The following is a 16,930-nucleotide window of genomic DNA, read 5'->3' as shown; positions in this document are numbered from 1 at the left end:
TACTTCACTGAACTGTGACGTGCATGGATCCGCCTTTAACAAACCCCTACGAAGGCTTTTAGACTCCGGACCCTTCCAAAAAACAACTTCAAACATCTGACAAAGCCTAGTTAAGGGACAACACTGGTAGGAAGAATTGTTGGAAAGGCATGCTGGCGAGTCCTCCCCTGCAGTCTGTCAGTGATGCCCAAACTTGCTCAACACCAGACATCTGCCAGGAATTTTTGTTTTGCTTTATTTTGTGTTTAAGTTTAGATTCACAAATTATACACTCAGAGGTTCTGATTAAATAGGTCCCAGTTTTGAAGGGGTGGGTAGGGGTGTGTGTGTGTGTGTGTGTGTGTGTTTCTAGCACTGGTTAGGAACCAGTAGGCTAGGTTTTTTGTTTTTGTTTTTGTTTTCTGAGTTGGGTCAGACCATCAAAACACACTGTGTTTGTAGTCTGGGAAGATAGTTCAGTTGATAAAATACTGACTTCAAGCATGAGTACCTGAGGTTGATCCCCAGAACCCAAGTTAAAAAAATAAATTGAAAACTGGGCACAGAGGCACATGCTAATAATCCCAGCACTAAGGAGGTAGAGACAGGAGGTTTCCTGAGGCTTACTGGCCAGCTATCATAGACTAATTGGTAAGTTTCAGACCAGTGAGCAGTGAGGGACCCTGGGTCAAAAACCAAAGTTGACAGTTCCTTGGAACAACACCACCTAAAGCTGACTTCTAGCCTAAACACACACACACAGGCACACATACACACAGGTCCATTTATTTGGGTGCATATGAACATGTATCTCTGCCGTGTTTATATGGAGATCAGAGGACAACTCTTGGGGCTCAGTTCTCTCCTGCCACCTTGTGGGATTTGCAGTTCAAACAAGTTCAGGCCTGCATATGTGCAACCTCTACCCACTGAGCTGTCTCACTGATACCCTCCAAAATGTTTAAAGCTGAATGTACCACCCTATCTTCCCCTTGGAACTCTGCCTATTTCAAGTCTTTAGCATCAGCCTTGCTCCATTTGCTTATATTAAGAAATGCTATCAGTGGCTTGCAAGCCTGGCTTAGTAGATAAAGATACCAACCCTGACAACCTGTCCCATTCCCAGAACACATGCAAAGGTAAGAGAAAGCCAACACCTGTATGTTGTCCTCTGACCTCCATACATGCTTCGTGGCACAAGCACATGTGCACACATGTGCAGACACAATAATAAAAATAAGTTTTAAATAAGAATGGAGCTTTTTCCTTGACAGTAAGTAAAATATTTGTGACATCTCTGCATTTGTTAGAGGGTTTGTTTTGTTTGAGACAGGGCTCACTATACAACTCTAGGCGTCCTAGAACTCAATGTGTAGACCAGGCTGGCCACAAACTCACAGAGACCCACTTGCCTGCTGGGTGCTGGAATATAAGGCATGCACCACTCTGCCTGACTTTAAAGCGGTTTTAAGAATGTCCCAACCCTGTAGCAGAATCTTTCCAGCTTATCTAAGCCAGGGTTTCTCCTTTTTTTTGGTTCATAAGCCACTAAAAAGAAATATGTTTTATATTGCCACCCACTGTATATGTATTTAATAACAGAAACACTTCTGAGATTTAGTTGGCCTCTAATTCCATCTGGAGAAGGTTCTAGGCTCTACAGGACCAGAGTGAGTGCTGGGGATGTAACTCAGCAATAGAGGACTCACCTAGCATGTGTACCGCCCTGGGTTTGACAGGACTACAAAATAAATGAACAACCCATATGATTAGATTAGGCCCATCCAAATATTCAGGATAGTCCCCCACTTCTATAAAGAAATAGCTGTGGGTATAGAGCCCTTGCCAACTAATATAATTACTTTATGCCCACATAGGACAGTCCACGCAAGAAACTTTCAATTCTGTTAGGAAAAATAGCCATGCCTTATCCGTATGAAGGGAGAAATCCATGAGATCAACTTCATTTCCCTTCTTAGCATGGATTCCAGGAGATGATGGGGCTCAGATTTGCAGTTCAGTTTTAATAACTTGGCTAAACTTAGCAGCTCACATGTCTACAGCTTTTATCCTCTTTTATCCTCTTCCATGTTCCCCTCATTCTGACTTTGATTTTTTATTGACTACTATATTGATGTTTATCTTATGCTGCCCCACATGCTTTGCACTTGCTGTTTTTTCTGCTTCTAAAGCTCTGCTCTCATAGCTCCCCCCAAGGCTGCTGCTTTCTCATAATTCAGACTGTACAGTTGCCCCCTCCTCAGAAAGCCCACCCCGACCTCCTCTCTAAAGGATTCCCCCACACACATACCCCCAGTCTATTATCTTATCTTGTTTCATCTACAAACACCATATAAAGTGGTAGACCCCAACAGAAATTAAAACCTCCTTAGGAAGAAGTTAAATTTTGAATTATATACTTTTCAAATAAGCCCCCCTTCTAAAAAAAATCTTAATACAACATAATCTAAACACCTCTGCAGTTGTCTTCAAGAATAGAAAAACTTAGTAGTATTTTGTGTGTGTGTAATATAGAACCTTTAAACTATTTTTTTCTGTTTGTTCAATGCTGGGGTATTTAGCACTTTGCTAAAATACTTTTTAAATAATAGATAAAATTTAATATATAAATCAGTAGGCCTGGTAGCATAGGTTTGCAGTCTCAGGAGGGTCAGGAGTTCAAGGCCAGTCTCAATTTCTGCCCTTACTAGAAGTAGCAAGATATTAAGAACCTGACCTCGTCATTCTTTATAATGGAAGGAAGGGGGAAAGGGAAGGGGTATTTTATAGAGTATGGTAAAATGTAGATGGATAGGTAAATATGTAAATTGATTGATAGACAAATATTAATTTCTAATGTGCAAATGTCACTAACATTTATAGAGAGAAACCAATGAAGCTACCCAGGAAGGTGATGCACTCGGAAGTCTGTGAAACCCACACAGAGACATCCTGGATCTTCTTAGGAAATCTTGGTGTTGTGCCAGACAAAAAACATTTTTCAGAGTATTCAAGTTGCTCAAAGCAGCCACATTAAATATTATGGCTAGTTACCAGAGCCCAGGTCCTCAGAAAAGAATTGCAGCACCATAACCATTAACACAACAAACTCTAGACACTGCCAAGGACCTCGCTCTATTCCAGGGGTCACCTCAGCACTACAATATGCGCTCCTGTTCCTGAAATTATTAACGTCACCATTGGCAGCAAGTATGATATGCCATTTACGTAAACACTTCAGGGTAATGCCAGGTACTGTAGAGTATCAAATTGCTGACATTTAAGAGAGAGTGGTCAGAACTGAAGCGTGGTGAGAGAACAAACACAAGAGTAACTAGCACAGCTTGTTCCAGCTTTTGTTGACCCTGTTGATAAAGCCCAGAGTTTGGGCTTGGGCAGAGAGGTAGATTTCTTAAGTCAAGGAACGGTTGATTTGTGTTATTGTTTTAGAAGTCTCTCTCTCTCCTCTTCTCTCTTCTCTTCCTCTCTCTCTCTCTCTCTCTCTCTCTCTCTCTCTCTCTCTCTCTCTCTCTCTCTCTCTCTCTCTCTCTCTCTCTCGCTCTCTGTGTGGTGTGTGTGTGTGTGTGTGTAGTTTTTGATTTATTTGAAATAGATATCTCCTATAGCCCAGATTGGCCTCACACTATGTCATTGAGGCTGGCCTTTAACTCTTCCCAGTGCTCCTGCCTCAGCCATCCAAGAGCTGAGACTATAAAGCTGTGTGTGTGCCACCAATCCCAGCTAATTTATGCATTAATTAAATTTCATGTTTTATTCAAAATATCTTAGCACATTGCTAAAGTACTTTTCTATACCCTGCACTGCGCAAAAACAAACACAACAACAAATGCTTAAGCCTTCATGTTACAACAAACCACTCAATTTCTCTGATGTAACAAAGTCAGAGATATGTAGATTATTGCATGCTCTATTAAGGTTTTCCACCCATGGCACTTGTATTTGGAAAATGTGTAATTCAAAATGTAAGATTTTCGTAATGGGACTTTTTTTTCTAGTAGGCTCTAGCAGTCTGTGTGAGTCTTTGCATTTTTATTTTATAAATAGAATCCTCACTGTTCAATTGACAGAAATATCTGTCCATAAACTCTGTGTCCCTGATGAGTTTTTGAATGTTGGGCCTAGCCTTCTTCATCAGATAAAACTTATTAGAGTTCAAGTTGGTACACACTAAGTCCTCTTCCTGGACATTTAGGGTGGTTAAAATGGCAGTGCTCCCTGAGTAGTTTATAAAGACAATGCTACTGCTAGCTAAAGCTTTAGTCTCTTGTTATTGAAATTAATATCTCATACTAAAATCCATATGAAAGTGAAATGATATCAGAGCAGCCAGTCTTAAGAGGAGAAAAAGGAAGAGGAGGAAGAGGAAAAAGAGGAAGAGGAGGAAGCTGGAGGATTCACACTTCTCAAATTCGCAGCTAACTATAATCAGGACTGAGTCATGTTGTCACAAAGCCAGACATACAGATCAGTGAGAGAGAACACAGAGGTCAGTCGAAGCATTTTTGTTGAGTGGTCAAGGTGCTAAGACAATGGAGAGAAGAATCATTTTTTCATCAATTGCCCCAAGGATAATTTTCCTCCTCCATTACAGGACCCAGTCTGGAGTCAGACATTACACTTAGTTGTTATATTAATTTGCTTTCTACTGCTGTGAGAAAACACTGACCAAAACCAATCTGAGGAGAAAAGGGTTTCTTTGGCTTATATTTCCCTGTCCCAGTCCATCACTGAGGGCAGTCAGGGCAGGAGCCAAAGCAGAGGTTACAGGGGAGTGCTGTTTGCCAGCTTGCTCTCCATTGCTTAAACATCCATTCCTTGATTTCTTATACAACCCAGGACCACCTGCCAAAGGGTGGTACCGCCCACAATAGGCTGGGCTTTCTCACATCAATCATTAATCAAGAAAATCCCCTTGGCACTAAGGCCATTCTGATAAGAAGCAATTCCTCAATTAAGGTTCCATGTTCCCTGGGTGACTCTAGTTTATGTCAAGTTGACAAAAACTATCAGTCATGTCTCTCTACCTTCCATTAGGCTGGAACATTTTCCCAACTTTTCTCTGACCCTAGCAACAGGAATTATTTGACTAAAAGAGATGACTCGGCAGTTAAAGCATGTTCTGCTCTTCCAGAGGAGCAGAGTTCAGTTTCCAGCCTGTATCAGCAGTTCCAGGGAGATCCAGCACCTCTGGCCGCCTCAAGGATGTGCACACAAATCACATAGCCACACGTAGATGCACACATACAAGATTAAACATTGTAAAAATAAAACAATTTACAAAAGAGTCCTGCCTCCTGCCTTCATGTGATATACAATTTCTTTTTCTGATGTTTCTCTGTGGTCAAATTCAGGTCATTTATTCTCAGCCACAAGACATCCTACATTCCTGTGTGAGAAACACATCTGGATGCACAGTGTGTCCACCTGTTACTGCTTGGCAATGCAATTCTGAGCACACAGTCAAGGTGTTATCTGATTTATCCACTCTGTAATTTTTCCTTCCTCGAAACTAATGAAGAATCGTGGGGAGCCAACTTTAGACTATGCTCATCAGGCTCTCCCTAGAACCACCCTACCAGTCTTTGCCTTCCAGGGAAGTGAAGAAAGTGCCTCAGGCGCCATCTACAGGGCTGTCGTCACACTACAACAGGGCCAAGAACCAAGAACTTTATGACACCTGCCTGATGCTTTTAGTCTGAGGCTCAGGAACAATTTCAGTCTCAGACATTTTGAAAGAAGAAACTACAGACTCCTGTGTAATGTGGCTGAATTCTAGTCCAACATTACCATGAAGCTTAGGAAACTTACGATTTTCCATTTTAAAATTACATTTATTTAGTGTGTGGGGGTATGTATGTGGATGGGTACATACATGTCATAGCATGCATGTGGGAGCCAGAAGACAACTTTGGGACTAGTTCTTTCCACCACGTGAGTCCGGAGGACTGAACTCATGACGAGCCTTTTTACTCACTGAGCCATTTCACCTAACTGTTACTGGTTTTCAGGGTTTTTGGTGCCTGAAAAGCTCTCTCTCCAGCCGGAATACTATGTTTATTACAGAACATGTTGCAAGCCTGTGTGCTGGGGCAGGAGAGGAGACAGAAGCTTGCAGTGGAACCAAGAATCAGCACACAAAGGCTCAGTGTCCTAGGGACCTAGAGAAATAACCCTGAAATGAATGAGAACAAACAGACAACAGAACAGGAAAGGGGGAAGTGTCAGGCACTTGCACAGGGCTGGGAGAGAAAGGGCTGAGATTTCCAGGCCTCACTTGGAGCATTAAAACCATTAAAAGCATGATCTCTCTCACCTGACACCACCTACCTTCCATCCCCTTGCCTGGCTGCTATGGCAAGATGAGAGGAAGAATATGTTGAGGGCTCCTGTGTTAGGTGACATTGGGACATATGAGTGTGCAACTGTCATAGGATGTATAGGTCTGGAGCACAGAAAAGTTGGTCTATGCCTTTTATCGGACTCTCGGGATTTATGTGAAATGGAAGTTTCTGATAGGTCAGGTGACTCATGTGGTGTTTTACTGATACTGACTCACATGACGTTTTGCTAAGGTAAGATCCATGGGAGGACACGTGATGTTTGGAGGGTCCTGGTTCATCCTGGTCGCTCTTACTGACGTGTGCTGATTTGGCAGAGACCTGGCAGTTTCTGCTACATCATGCCACCCCTGCTAATTCGTGTTTGGTATCCTGACAAACAGATTAAAATCACCCCCAAGGAACTACTTCTGAACAGGTGCACACCCCCTTGTCCTGTTTACCACCTTTTCTCCCTACCTGTGGGTGATGGGCTAGAAGGGTATTAGTAAACTCTTATTAAAAGTAGGCTTCAAAAAAAATCTAAGCCTACATTTCTGCACCAGGATGGTTAGTCGCAAGGCATAGAATCCAATTCTTACTAGTTTAGACAGAAAAGGGATTTATTAAAAGGGCTTTTAGGTGATTTCAAAGATCAAGCTTGTTGGAAAGTTAGGCTTAGAGCTCCACTAAGGCCAGGAACAACTCCTGGAGTCATCCATAGAACTGCTCTGCTGAAGGAACCATCTCCACAACCAGAACCTAGTCTTCATCCACTGCTGCTGCCGTGGGAACTCCACGGCCTCCAGCCACATGCCCACCCTGGATATGCAGTTTCCGGATTGTGACCGGCTGAATGTGGGTTCTGGGAGCTGGAACTCAGTCCTATGGAAGAGCAGTATGAACTCTTAACCACTGAACCATATGTCCAGACCCTTATTTACTTCTTCAATTATGACCAGTGGCTGGAAGGGATGCTTGGAAATCAAGATTCTAAAGTGTTTAGTGTGCCCTCTTCCTCTCTCTCTCTCTCTCTCTCTCTCTCTCTCTCTCTCTCTCTCTCTCGTGTGTGTGTGTGTGTGTGTGTGTGTGTGTGTGTGTGTGTGTGTTATGCTTGTATGTGTTTATGTGGGTGTGGATGTGTGAAGGCCAAACCAACAGCTTGGGTCTTCCTTAATCTTTTTTTTTTTTTTTTAAGACAGGGTCTCTCAGTGAACCTGGAGCTCACCAATTCTGGAAGGCTGGCTGAGCAATAAGTTCCAGCAATCCTCCTGTATCCACTCCACCCACTCTCAGCACTGAGATAACAGACACAGCCTACCACACCCAGCCTTTGCATGGGTGCTGGGATTCAAACTCTGGTCCTTGCGCTTGCACAGCAAGCGCTTTACCTCGTGAGACATCTCCTGGTCCCTGTATTAGCTTTCACAGTGAAGAGTAAGCTGCGCCATCCAAGATTCCTGAGGTGGGGAGTCCATAAATAGGAATGAAGTTGCCTCAATTTGTGTTCTGTTGCTGTGATAAAACACTGACCAAAACCAACACTTACACTTGCCCTGTCTCAGTCTATCCGTGAGGGGAGTCAGGGCAGGAACTCCAGCAGGAATCGAGGTAGACATCATGATGGAATGCTTCTTACCATCTTGTTCAATTGGCTTGCTCAGCTTGAATTCTTATACAACCCAGTACCAGTTGCCCAGGGGTGGCACTGCCCACTGTGGGCTAGGCCCCTCCCAATTCAATCATCAATCAAGAAAATGGCCCATAGACTCATGGGCTAATTTGATGGAGAAAATTTCAACTCAGGTTCCTCTTCCCAGGTGACTCCAGTTTGTGTCAAGGTAACAAAAACTAACCGGGGGGAGGGGGGGTAGTTCAAAGGTCAAGGTAACAATAGCTAGCACAAGGTAACAATAGCTAGCACAGGGAGTCAGAGGTCAAGGTAACAATAACTAGCACAGGGGTTCAGAGGTCACTCCAAATGAATAAAAACCTTTACATTCACCAGAAACGATCCCCACCAAAATGTGTGTGCAGGAAGACAATGAAGAGCTGAAGAGCGTCACTGTATCAAAAAGCTTAACTTTGTTTCTTGTTTTTTCCTTTTTTTGTTTGTTTGTTTGGTTTTTTGTTTTTGTTTTTGTTTTTTGTTTTTCCTTCAAGACAGGGTTTCTCTGTATAGCCCTGGCTGTCCTAGAACTTACTCTGTAGACCAGGCTGGTCTTGAACTCAGAAATCCACCTGCCGCTGCCTCCTAAGCGCTGGGATTAAAGGCATACACCACCACTGCCCGGCTTAACTTTGTTTCTGTTTACATATTTATTCAGTTTAGGAAGGTTGCTTGGGGTGGGGGGGGGGAATGTTGCTTGATTTCTTGTTTTGAAACAAGGTCTCATTATGTTGCCCAAGCTGGATTAGGCAATCCCCCTGCCTCAGCTTTCCTGGTGCTGTAATTACAGGTGTGCACCACCACACCAGACACAAGGAACTTTGAGGTGTTTTTGCCTGGCAATGAGAAGCGGGTTCTCATAAGTATGTTTTTCCTAAATCTACCTCAGGCCTATTTTGAAGAGCAGGCTGTGCTCATGCAGACCCCTTCCACAAGGTCTTCTGTAGTCCATGTTCTTACCGACGTTGAAACCCAGGTTCCAAAGGGCTATGAAGCAGGTCTCAACAGTTTTCACTAAAAAAACACTCTAGGACATGGTTGCTGGTAAAGGAAAGTGCTATTTTTTTATTTAATTTTGAATGTGTAGGTCTATTTAAAATCAATTATGCTTCCCCTTAAATCCTTTCCTTGTGCCTCTAGCCACTTTGGATCACATGACCACGTCTAGGAGGAACGTGTGCAGACACCAAGAAGTGTCCAGCTTGAGGTATGGGCATATGGCTCAATGAAGCAGCGCAATTTGGCCTGTAGAGTTTGTTACCCTCCCTGGTTTGGACTTCTCTAGCTGTGTCCCCACTCTCAGGGTTCCTCTGACCCTATGTGGTCTGGGCTTCAGAGTTAGAATCATAGTTATCATCTTTAGAACTACAGATCTCTGAGAGACCCCTAACTTTATAAATGAAAGAACTATACCCAAGGTCATACTTCCCATCATTGACAATGCCAAAACAGATTCCAAAACTCAAGCCAGATGTCCTTCTACAGTACCTCCAAGAAAGCAGCTACCATGTGCCTCCAGCTCTGTAACATCTAAAGCAAGCAGATGTGGAATGATCAGCACAGGTGGGAAAAACCTGTGGGAGGAGTCAAGCTGAGCCAGGCTCAGCTCAGGTGAGGAACCACAACACTGCTCAGTCTCCTGCTCCCTCAGGAAGGTCATAGGAACAGACCCCACCCTGCCGGGACTGTCCTAGCTGCAGCACTGAACCATGCATGGAAGCATGCCTTCCCATGATCCTCAGCTCCCTGATGACTGAGGCAGGTACCAACTGGTACAGATCATAATGGTGAGCTGTCCACCAGTGTGGATTCCCAGCTGAGCCAGACAGCAGGTTGCATGCTACAAAATCCAGCTCCCACATAGGCTGACTGACATGGGGGCTCTTAACACACTGGTGTGTCTCTCTGTGTCTCCTGGGAACAACAGAGGGAAGGATTCACTGACGTAGAACAAGCTCACCAGAGGAGAACCAAATCCAGGAAGAAGGGATTCATGAAAAACAGAGAGGAAGAATCAGGAGCAACTATGATTCTTCTTGCTCACCCAGGCCCTGAGGAGGAGAAAATGATGACAGCCAGGCACATCCCTCTGTCTAGGTTTCCAGCAAGCACAGCCTCTGCGGCTGAGATAGAGCTAATGTAACAACATCGGATACCCTAAAAGACGGTGAAGAGAGAGCTGCACAGGGGAATGATGGGCTAGGGAGATGCTGTGAGGAGCTCGAGGCAGCAGAGAAGTGAAAGGCATGTCATTTGGTAGCTGGTGGTCACTCTCGTGAAAACCTACAGAGGACCGAAAAGGAAGAAGAATCAAAGAAAAGTATTCTCTCTTGTCCGAGCCAGGGTCTTACCGTGTAGCCCTGGGTGATCTACTCACATGTAGACCAACCTGGCCTTGAACTCCCAAGTGCTAAGATTAAAGATGTACGCCATCACACTCAGTCAAATAGTTTATTTTAAATGAAGAATAATGGGCAGGGGAAAAGGTCTATGACACAGATGTGACAGTTTTGCTTTAATCTTGAGAGACCTTTGTTAGGCTGTGTGGAGAGGGGTAAGCAATGGAGAGAGCCTACAGAGTCCTGGGAGTGAAAAACAGAGCCTTAGAGAACATAGCCCGGATCAGAAAACACAGAACCAGAAGAGCAGGGAAGGAAAGGAGGTGGCATACACACACAGGACAGTAGGAAGAACGGCAGGGGCCAGGAAGCCCTTGCCTGCAAGCTCTCTTCAGTGAAACAGATGGTGAGTTGTCATTGGCTAACAACAAAGACAAGGGACATAGATCCGAAGCACATAATACCAAGTTCAAGAATTTCCCATCAATACTGAGGCTGCAGCTCCAAACCTGCCATGCTTAGAAGCAAAACAAAAACAAACAAAAACAAAAAGCAGAAATCAGGCTAATATGGAAAATGGAGAAACTGGAAGTTGGGGAGGTTAGGAAAGTTCGAGATGCTAATAAGAACCATGTGGTGGGGCCTGGGTTCAGGCTGGGAAGAGGAGGGGATCCTAGATAAGACTGAAAGTCTGGGAGACAGGGGAGGGATATAGCCATGGGATGGGCAAAGGGAGAGGGCAGGTGCTCAGGAGTGAGTGGACTGGAGAAGAGGGGCCACAGGGACAACTCCTCAGCTCAGAAGTGCTTCAGTAGGTGACCAGTGCAGTAGGGATGGAAGTGGAGCACAACCCAGCAAAAAGGGGGACCTAGATATTACAAGGCACACAAAGACCTGTGGCTAAACTAGGAACAGGAGCCAACATTCTCTGACTTTCCAACCATGTCTCCCATGGAGCAATGTGCAAGGAGGGCCCAGTAGCTGCCATTCTGTAAGACTCCTGAAGCAGGCATGTACCTGTTGCTAGAATTCCGGAGGATCAAAATACCCATATTTTGTATCAATCTTTGTACTAAAATCCCCTTGGTGTCCCCCAAAGCCACCCTACCATTGCATTTCTCAGCACAGCCAGAAACAAGTTTCTTATCTTCTACGGCTGCACAGGACAATATAATAACCAGAACTCAGTTCATTCCCATTGCCTGACTTTGACTTAGCTGACTTTACAATGGGACCATATGGAAATGAGTCACTGCAGGATCCAATGAAAATGAGCACAAGTCACTTAGTGAACAGGTGATTGCTTTTGTTGTTAGTTTTTTTTTTTTTTTTAACTTTTAGTTTTGTTTTCTGCATGCAAAAAAAAAAAAAAAAAAAAAAAAAAACCCAAAAATTTAACATGACTTAAAACTTGGTCCCAGGAGAAATCCCATAGGCTAACCAGTACAGGAAAGGAATGATAGACCAGAGCTTCACAGCCTTAAAGAAAAAAAGGCATCCCTCTTCTCTGTCTGCCCTGCTCAGATGCCCAGAGGGAGTGTCTCGCCACAGAGGGGCCCTATCATAGCAAGGGAACAGAGACGTGTCTGCTGCATTTCTAACATCTCTGGGCCCAGAAGCTGGTCCTTGCTCTAATAGGACACACTCAAGCTATGAGCTGTACCAAGAGAGGAGAACCCATGCTTTGAACCAGGCATTTCCATTTTATGGTCACTGTCTCCAGCTGGTCCAGGAAATGCTGTTAGGTTTCAAGCTATCACAGTGTTCGGTGGCTTTCCAGTGCCAAACACCATGAAGACTATAGTAGGAATATAGGCCACAATAAGGAAAGATGCCCATAGACAGGAATTAGGAAGGTAAGAACAGAAGGAACCTCATCAGACCAATCAGAGAGAAAGATGCAAAAATCAAAAGAGAAGCAGCCTAAGCCCCAACCCAAAAACTTTGTGAACACAAGGAGCGAAGACTGCTTTCAGGGGTTACCTGGCTAAGAGTGAAGTAAAGATTCTGCTGCCTGGAACTAGACAGCAGGATATGGAAGCCCATCTACTGCGGAGAGCTTGGCAGCAGCACTGCTGAATGACAAGACAGTGGGCAGGGCTTGCTTCAAAGGGAAGTAGCTCCCTCAGCCCAATGGAGAAGGGATCGGGTGCTCTTACTGACTCACGGGCAAAGAAGACGTTTTTGGTAAAAAGAAAATTGCTTCCTAGCAAAGGCTCTACGAAAAATCACTTCCTTAAACTGCACCTCTTCACAAAAACAAAGCCACGACCCAAGCGTCCCCTGAAATCAGCCATGCCATGCCTCAGGACCAAGCCACTGAAATGCCAGGCCCATCGCTCGATCAGCAGTACAGTCGACAGGTCCTTCCTCAGCCAAGCCCTTGCTTGGGAAGAAGCCTGTCCCTGTATGTGTCTCAGAGGCATCCTCACAAATGCCCTGCCTATACTGTAGTGATCCTTCCACTATGTGGCCTGTAGCTCTGTTGCCACCACCCCATTCCCATGATGGGCCTTTCTGCATTCTGTGAGGACTACAACCCTGATGTAACCTCAGAGTCACCTAAGGCTTCTCACCTCCCAATTTTCCCCTTCTCCACCCTTAGCCTACTAACACCTCAGCAGACTTCTACCAGTCACTGTAGCCTTCTCCAAGTTCCAACACTAAAGGGTGACAGTGTTTGCCTGCTTCCAGGCTGTGAGCATCATGGCCACAGTTCTGATCTTTGGCTGAGTGAAAAAAGCAGAGACCTAGAATCGTAGGCAGGAGAGGCCTGACACTCTGCACTGGCTGTGGGTCATCCTTGCCAGGGACCTCAGTTCCTGCAGCAGACATCATGTCACATTAGTCCCAAGTGGAACTCAAGATGCAGATGTCTGAAATCGAGGAAGAACCACTGACACACATACCAGTGACTTCTGGGAAGGCAGGCTCTGAAGTGCTATTATCCTAGAGTTAGGACACAGAGGGACAGACTCTGAAGCTGGCATCTCCTGGGTGTGAGTGGAAACTGATCTTTACACTGCCACCCAGCTCAGCCAAGAGTGCCAAACCACACACAGCATTTCACAGTGACCACCTAAGTCCTACTCAGGAAAGGGGACACAAAAAGCCAATACCCTGAAAACCTTTAGAACCCAAATAGGCACTGATTGAGACCTAGGGCCTCGAGAAGCCTCCATTATTCTGCCAGTGGCAGACACCTCTGTCCCAACAGGACGAGCAAAGGCAAACAGTGACAATCTTTGGCTGTGCTGGGACAGGGACCACAGGCCTGCCATATATCCAAACCTCACTTCCTTTCTTGTACCCGTGTCTAAGCCAGGAGTTCAGAGACACAAGGTGTTCCTGAGCCCTGGCTGCAGAGAGGTGAGCCGAGTGTGCTCCACTCAGCTGAGAGAGCTCAGCAAGAAAGCCAGGTCCTCCTGAGCCCGAAGAGGCACAGAACCTCTATGTCCGGTTACTCTGGCAATGAGGAACACCTCCCTCTTCCCTGTTTTACTGAAGTCTTCTTTATGGTGGATGCACTATGGCTCCCAAATAAACACTGGAGATGCTAATGATGAAGGGAGCGCTGCACGCTCAACAAGACTCATCTCACAGCCACATTCTGAAGAGGATAAGCTGAAGGATGGGGAGGGATGGTCTCAAGGACAGGGACATCAGCCACCAGCGTGCCCCATCTCCTCCCAGCTCTCACACCTGCGAGATGCTGTTGGCCAGACGAAACGACACTCTCTTTGTCTTCTCATTCTCCTGAGATAAAAGAAAAATCGGAACACTCAAATCTGGGTTTATTAAACTAGAGGGGATCAGGGTCAGGATTGGGGTTCCCCAGAGCTAATTAAATGCATTCTACCCTGGAAATGCAACCACAGAGCTCACTATGTACTATGCACAGAGTGTTGCAAATAATCAGGGGCTGATGGCCAGACCTTGGCACACAGGAGGCCAGCAGCGCATCTCAGTGGAATTTAACAGAATGGCTGCACGGAGTAGCACATGTCTATAATCCTAGCACTTGGGAGGAAGAAGTTTAAGGCCATCCTGATCTCTATAGTTAGTTCCAATCAGCCTTGGCTACATAGTAAGAGCTTATTTTAAAAGGGGGGGGGGAGGGAGGAAAGAAGAAGGAAGGAAGGAAGAAAGGAAGGAAGGAAGGAGGGAAGGAAGGAAGGAAGGAAGGAAGGAAGGAAGGAAGGAAGGAAGGAAGGAAGGAAGGAAGGAAGGAAGGAAGGAAGGAAGGAAGGAAATTGATCTTTCAAGTCCACACAGGTGAGACCAACCAGAAAGTGCTAAGGTTCTCTCTATTGTGAGCAACCTCCCTGCTCCCTTTTTTATATCAAGAAGCTAAAAGGGTCCCTTTCTGATCCCCCTCTAGCCACGGTAGGCACTGATACCAGGTAATTCTTTCTATGGGTATACAATCATAGAGTAGTCTAACCAGTACTGAGCTGGGTGTCAGAACACTTCTTCACCCGAGATCTGTGAACTTGCTAGAGGACCCTGGGCAGGAGCATAGGCCCCCTCAGGATTTTGAGCTTCACTGACAACTGGAGTTGGTGACCTCTGTACCGCCATAAAGGGATGAGAGGGAAGTTTCGTCAGTACCACTCTGTCCTGTGCTCTCCATATCCTCCCAGGTGCCCCTTTGTCAGTGCCCTCACCCATCCACCTTACCCACTGGCTGGCAGAAGCTCTTTACCATATGCCTCCGTCGCCTCTTGGGCTGGATGCCTTCCTGCATGTAGGGAGGCCATGGGAAGCCCTGAGGAGTGGAACAGCCACTCTCGCCAGATACGTCCTCAGAGTCTGAATCCTCTTGCTGGGGCTGGGCAAAGCATTTGTCTGGGTAGATCTCCTTTAGCCAGCCTTCAAAGAACACTTCCAGACAGCGGCCAGCCTCTGCAACCTCCGAGTCAGGCTAATGCAGAGAGACAGTGCTGTTCTAGCCTGCTTCTACCAGGCCATCTCCTCTTGTGCCCTCCATCAGGAGGGACACGGGAAGTACAAGCCTGACTGGCCTATCCTGAAATATCATCCTGAGAGACCTGGAGCTTGGCACATTCTCCTTGGACTCAAGACAACCCATTTGGCAGCTGTCTTGGTAGCTACCCACAGTTGACCAGTTATGAGCGCCTCCCAGACTCCCCCATCCTTCTGAGTCCATGCTTAGGGCCCACATTTGGGACAGGGCTTTTAATCCATAGCAAACTCCAGAGCTCTGCTTCCAGACTCTCTTACCCACCCCACGCCCATCTAGGACAGTCTTGGGGTCACTGTGAAATAATAAAAATAAACCCAACATACATAGTTGAACTTAGCACAGTTCCAGAACATGAGGCGTACATCTGACACCACTTCCTCTGGAGTGGTGTAATGAGCCGGGTCTTTCTTTTGCAGTTTCCTCCGGATGATTGACAGGTCCATGGGCCTCTTGATAATCTGGTAATAATGCCTGGCCTTGGGGAAGGAGAGAAAGGGAGAAGCTGAAGAGGAGAAAATTAGTGTAGGAACAGACAGAAAAGAAGAGGAGGTGGGGAGTGAGTTGGGATGTAAGTGGAGGTGATGAAGAAATGAGGAACAAAAGTGGGGGAAGAGGGAGAGATGTCTCCCGCTAGGTCAGGTCTGATGCAGTAGCAGTGAGGGAGAGGAAGAAGCAGGAATGGCCCCTTGGTGTCCCCTCAGCAGAAAGGAGAGCAGCAGGCAGGACCGGCAGGGGCCTCCTTACCAGGGGGCTGACTGGTTCATGGAAGGGCAGGCTGAGGCTGTTGCAGCACAGGGACAGGACCAGCTTCTCACACTTCTGCAGAAACCACAAGGGGCACCTCAGTGAGAACTAAGGGTGGTAACCCTGGATAACTGTCTGGCTCTGACCTCAAGGATGCCAGCCACCCTAAGAAGGCAGTTTGGACTCCCACGTCAGAGGAAAACTGTTTGGAAAGGGGCACTCACATACATTCCCACAGGCCGAGTCAGCAGGCTTAGCTCACAGCAGAGCTTTAAACACCATGCACACGCACGCACTCACGCATGCACGCACACACACACACACACACATGCACGCACACACACTCACGCATGCGTGAAACTCTTGTGTTAAAGGTTTGGTCCCAGGGCAGCAGTTCGGAGGCAGAGCTTTTGGAAGGTGACTTAACCAGGGCTCTGGCCTTGCAAGGGGATTAATCCACTTCTGGACTGGTGAGAGCTGGGGGAACTTTTAAGAGGTGATGGCGAGTAAGAGGAAGTGGGTCATCTGGGCCATATCCTTACAGGGTATAGTTTGCCCCTGGAGCCCCTTACCCCTTCCTGCCCTCTAACAGATATGAGGTAAGCGCTGCTCTCCCACATGCTCCTCACTGTAATGTCTCTGCCCTACCACAGACCTGGGAACAATAAAGCCACGTAACCATGAATTGAAACCCTGAGTCACAATAAACCTGTTATGCTTTATGTTGGTTTTCTTGATTATTTTGTCACAGTGATGGAAAGATGACCAACAGCCCCACCCCCAAAAGGCTTGCCATCCCCTTGGGAAAAACCTCAGTCTCTGTAGGCACAAGGGTACTGCCTCACATAGAAAAACACTATTTCCCCAAGCCCTC

At 46.0% G+C, this 16,930-nt stretch overlaps 1 protein-coding gene across 5 annotated transcripts in view; it reads right to left on the bottom strand.

Moving 5' to 3' along the window:
- The window catches only part of Trim66 (tripartite motif containing 66), a 166,676-nt gene that overhangs the window by 88,751 nt on the left and 60,995 nt on the right, over positions 1 to 16,930 (bottom strand). For 3 of the 5 annotated variants that reach the window (XM_021168449.3, XM_085841417.1, XM_085841418.1), the window contains exons 17-20: positions 16,057 to 16,131; positions 15,636 to 15,788; positions 15,031 to 15,249; positions 14,028 to 14,081 (exon numbers count right to left, since the gene is read on the bottom strand). In XM_021168449.3, the coding sequence (XP_021024108.2) occupies positions 14,028 to 14,081; positions 15,031 to 15,249; positions 15,636 to 15,788; positions 16,057 to 16,131 (501 nt within the window). Of the gene's footprint in view, positions 1 to 11,689; positions 14,082 to 15,005; positions 15,250 to 15,635; positions 15,789 to 16,056; positions 16,132 to 16,930 lie in introns of those variants that run through there. The other 2 variants (XM_029480142.2, XM_021168448.3) reach the window with 2 other exon arrangements.

This window comes from Mus caroli, unplaced genomic scaffold, assembly GCF_978045245.1.
Source record: "Mus caroli unplaced genomic scaffold, Mus_caroli_1 scaffold_8, whole genome shotgun sequence".
In the NCBI taxonomy this organism is placed as follows: Eukaryota; Metazoa; Chordata; class Mammalia; order Rodentia; family Muridae; genus Mus; species Mus caroli.
Note: the sequence above shows the minus strand (reverse complement) of the source record. Positions and strands in the feature narration are given on the sequence as shown.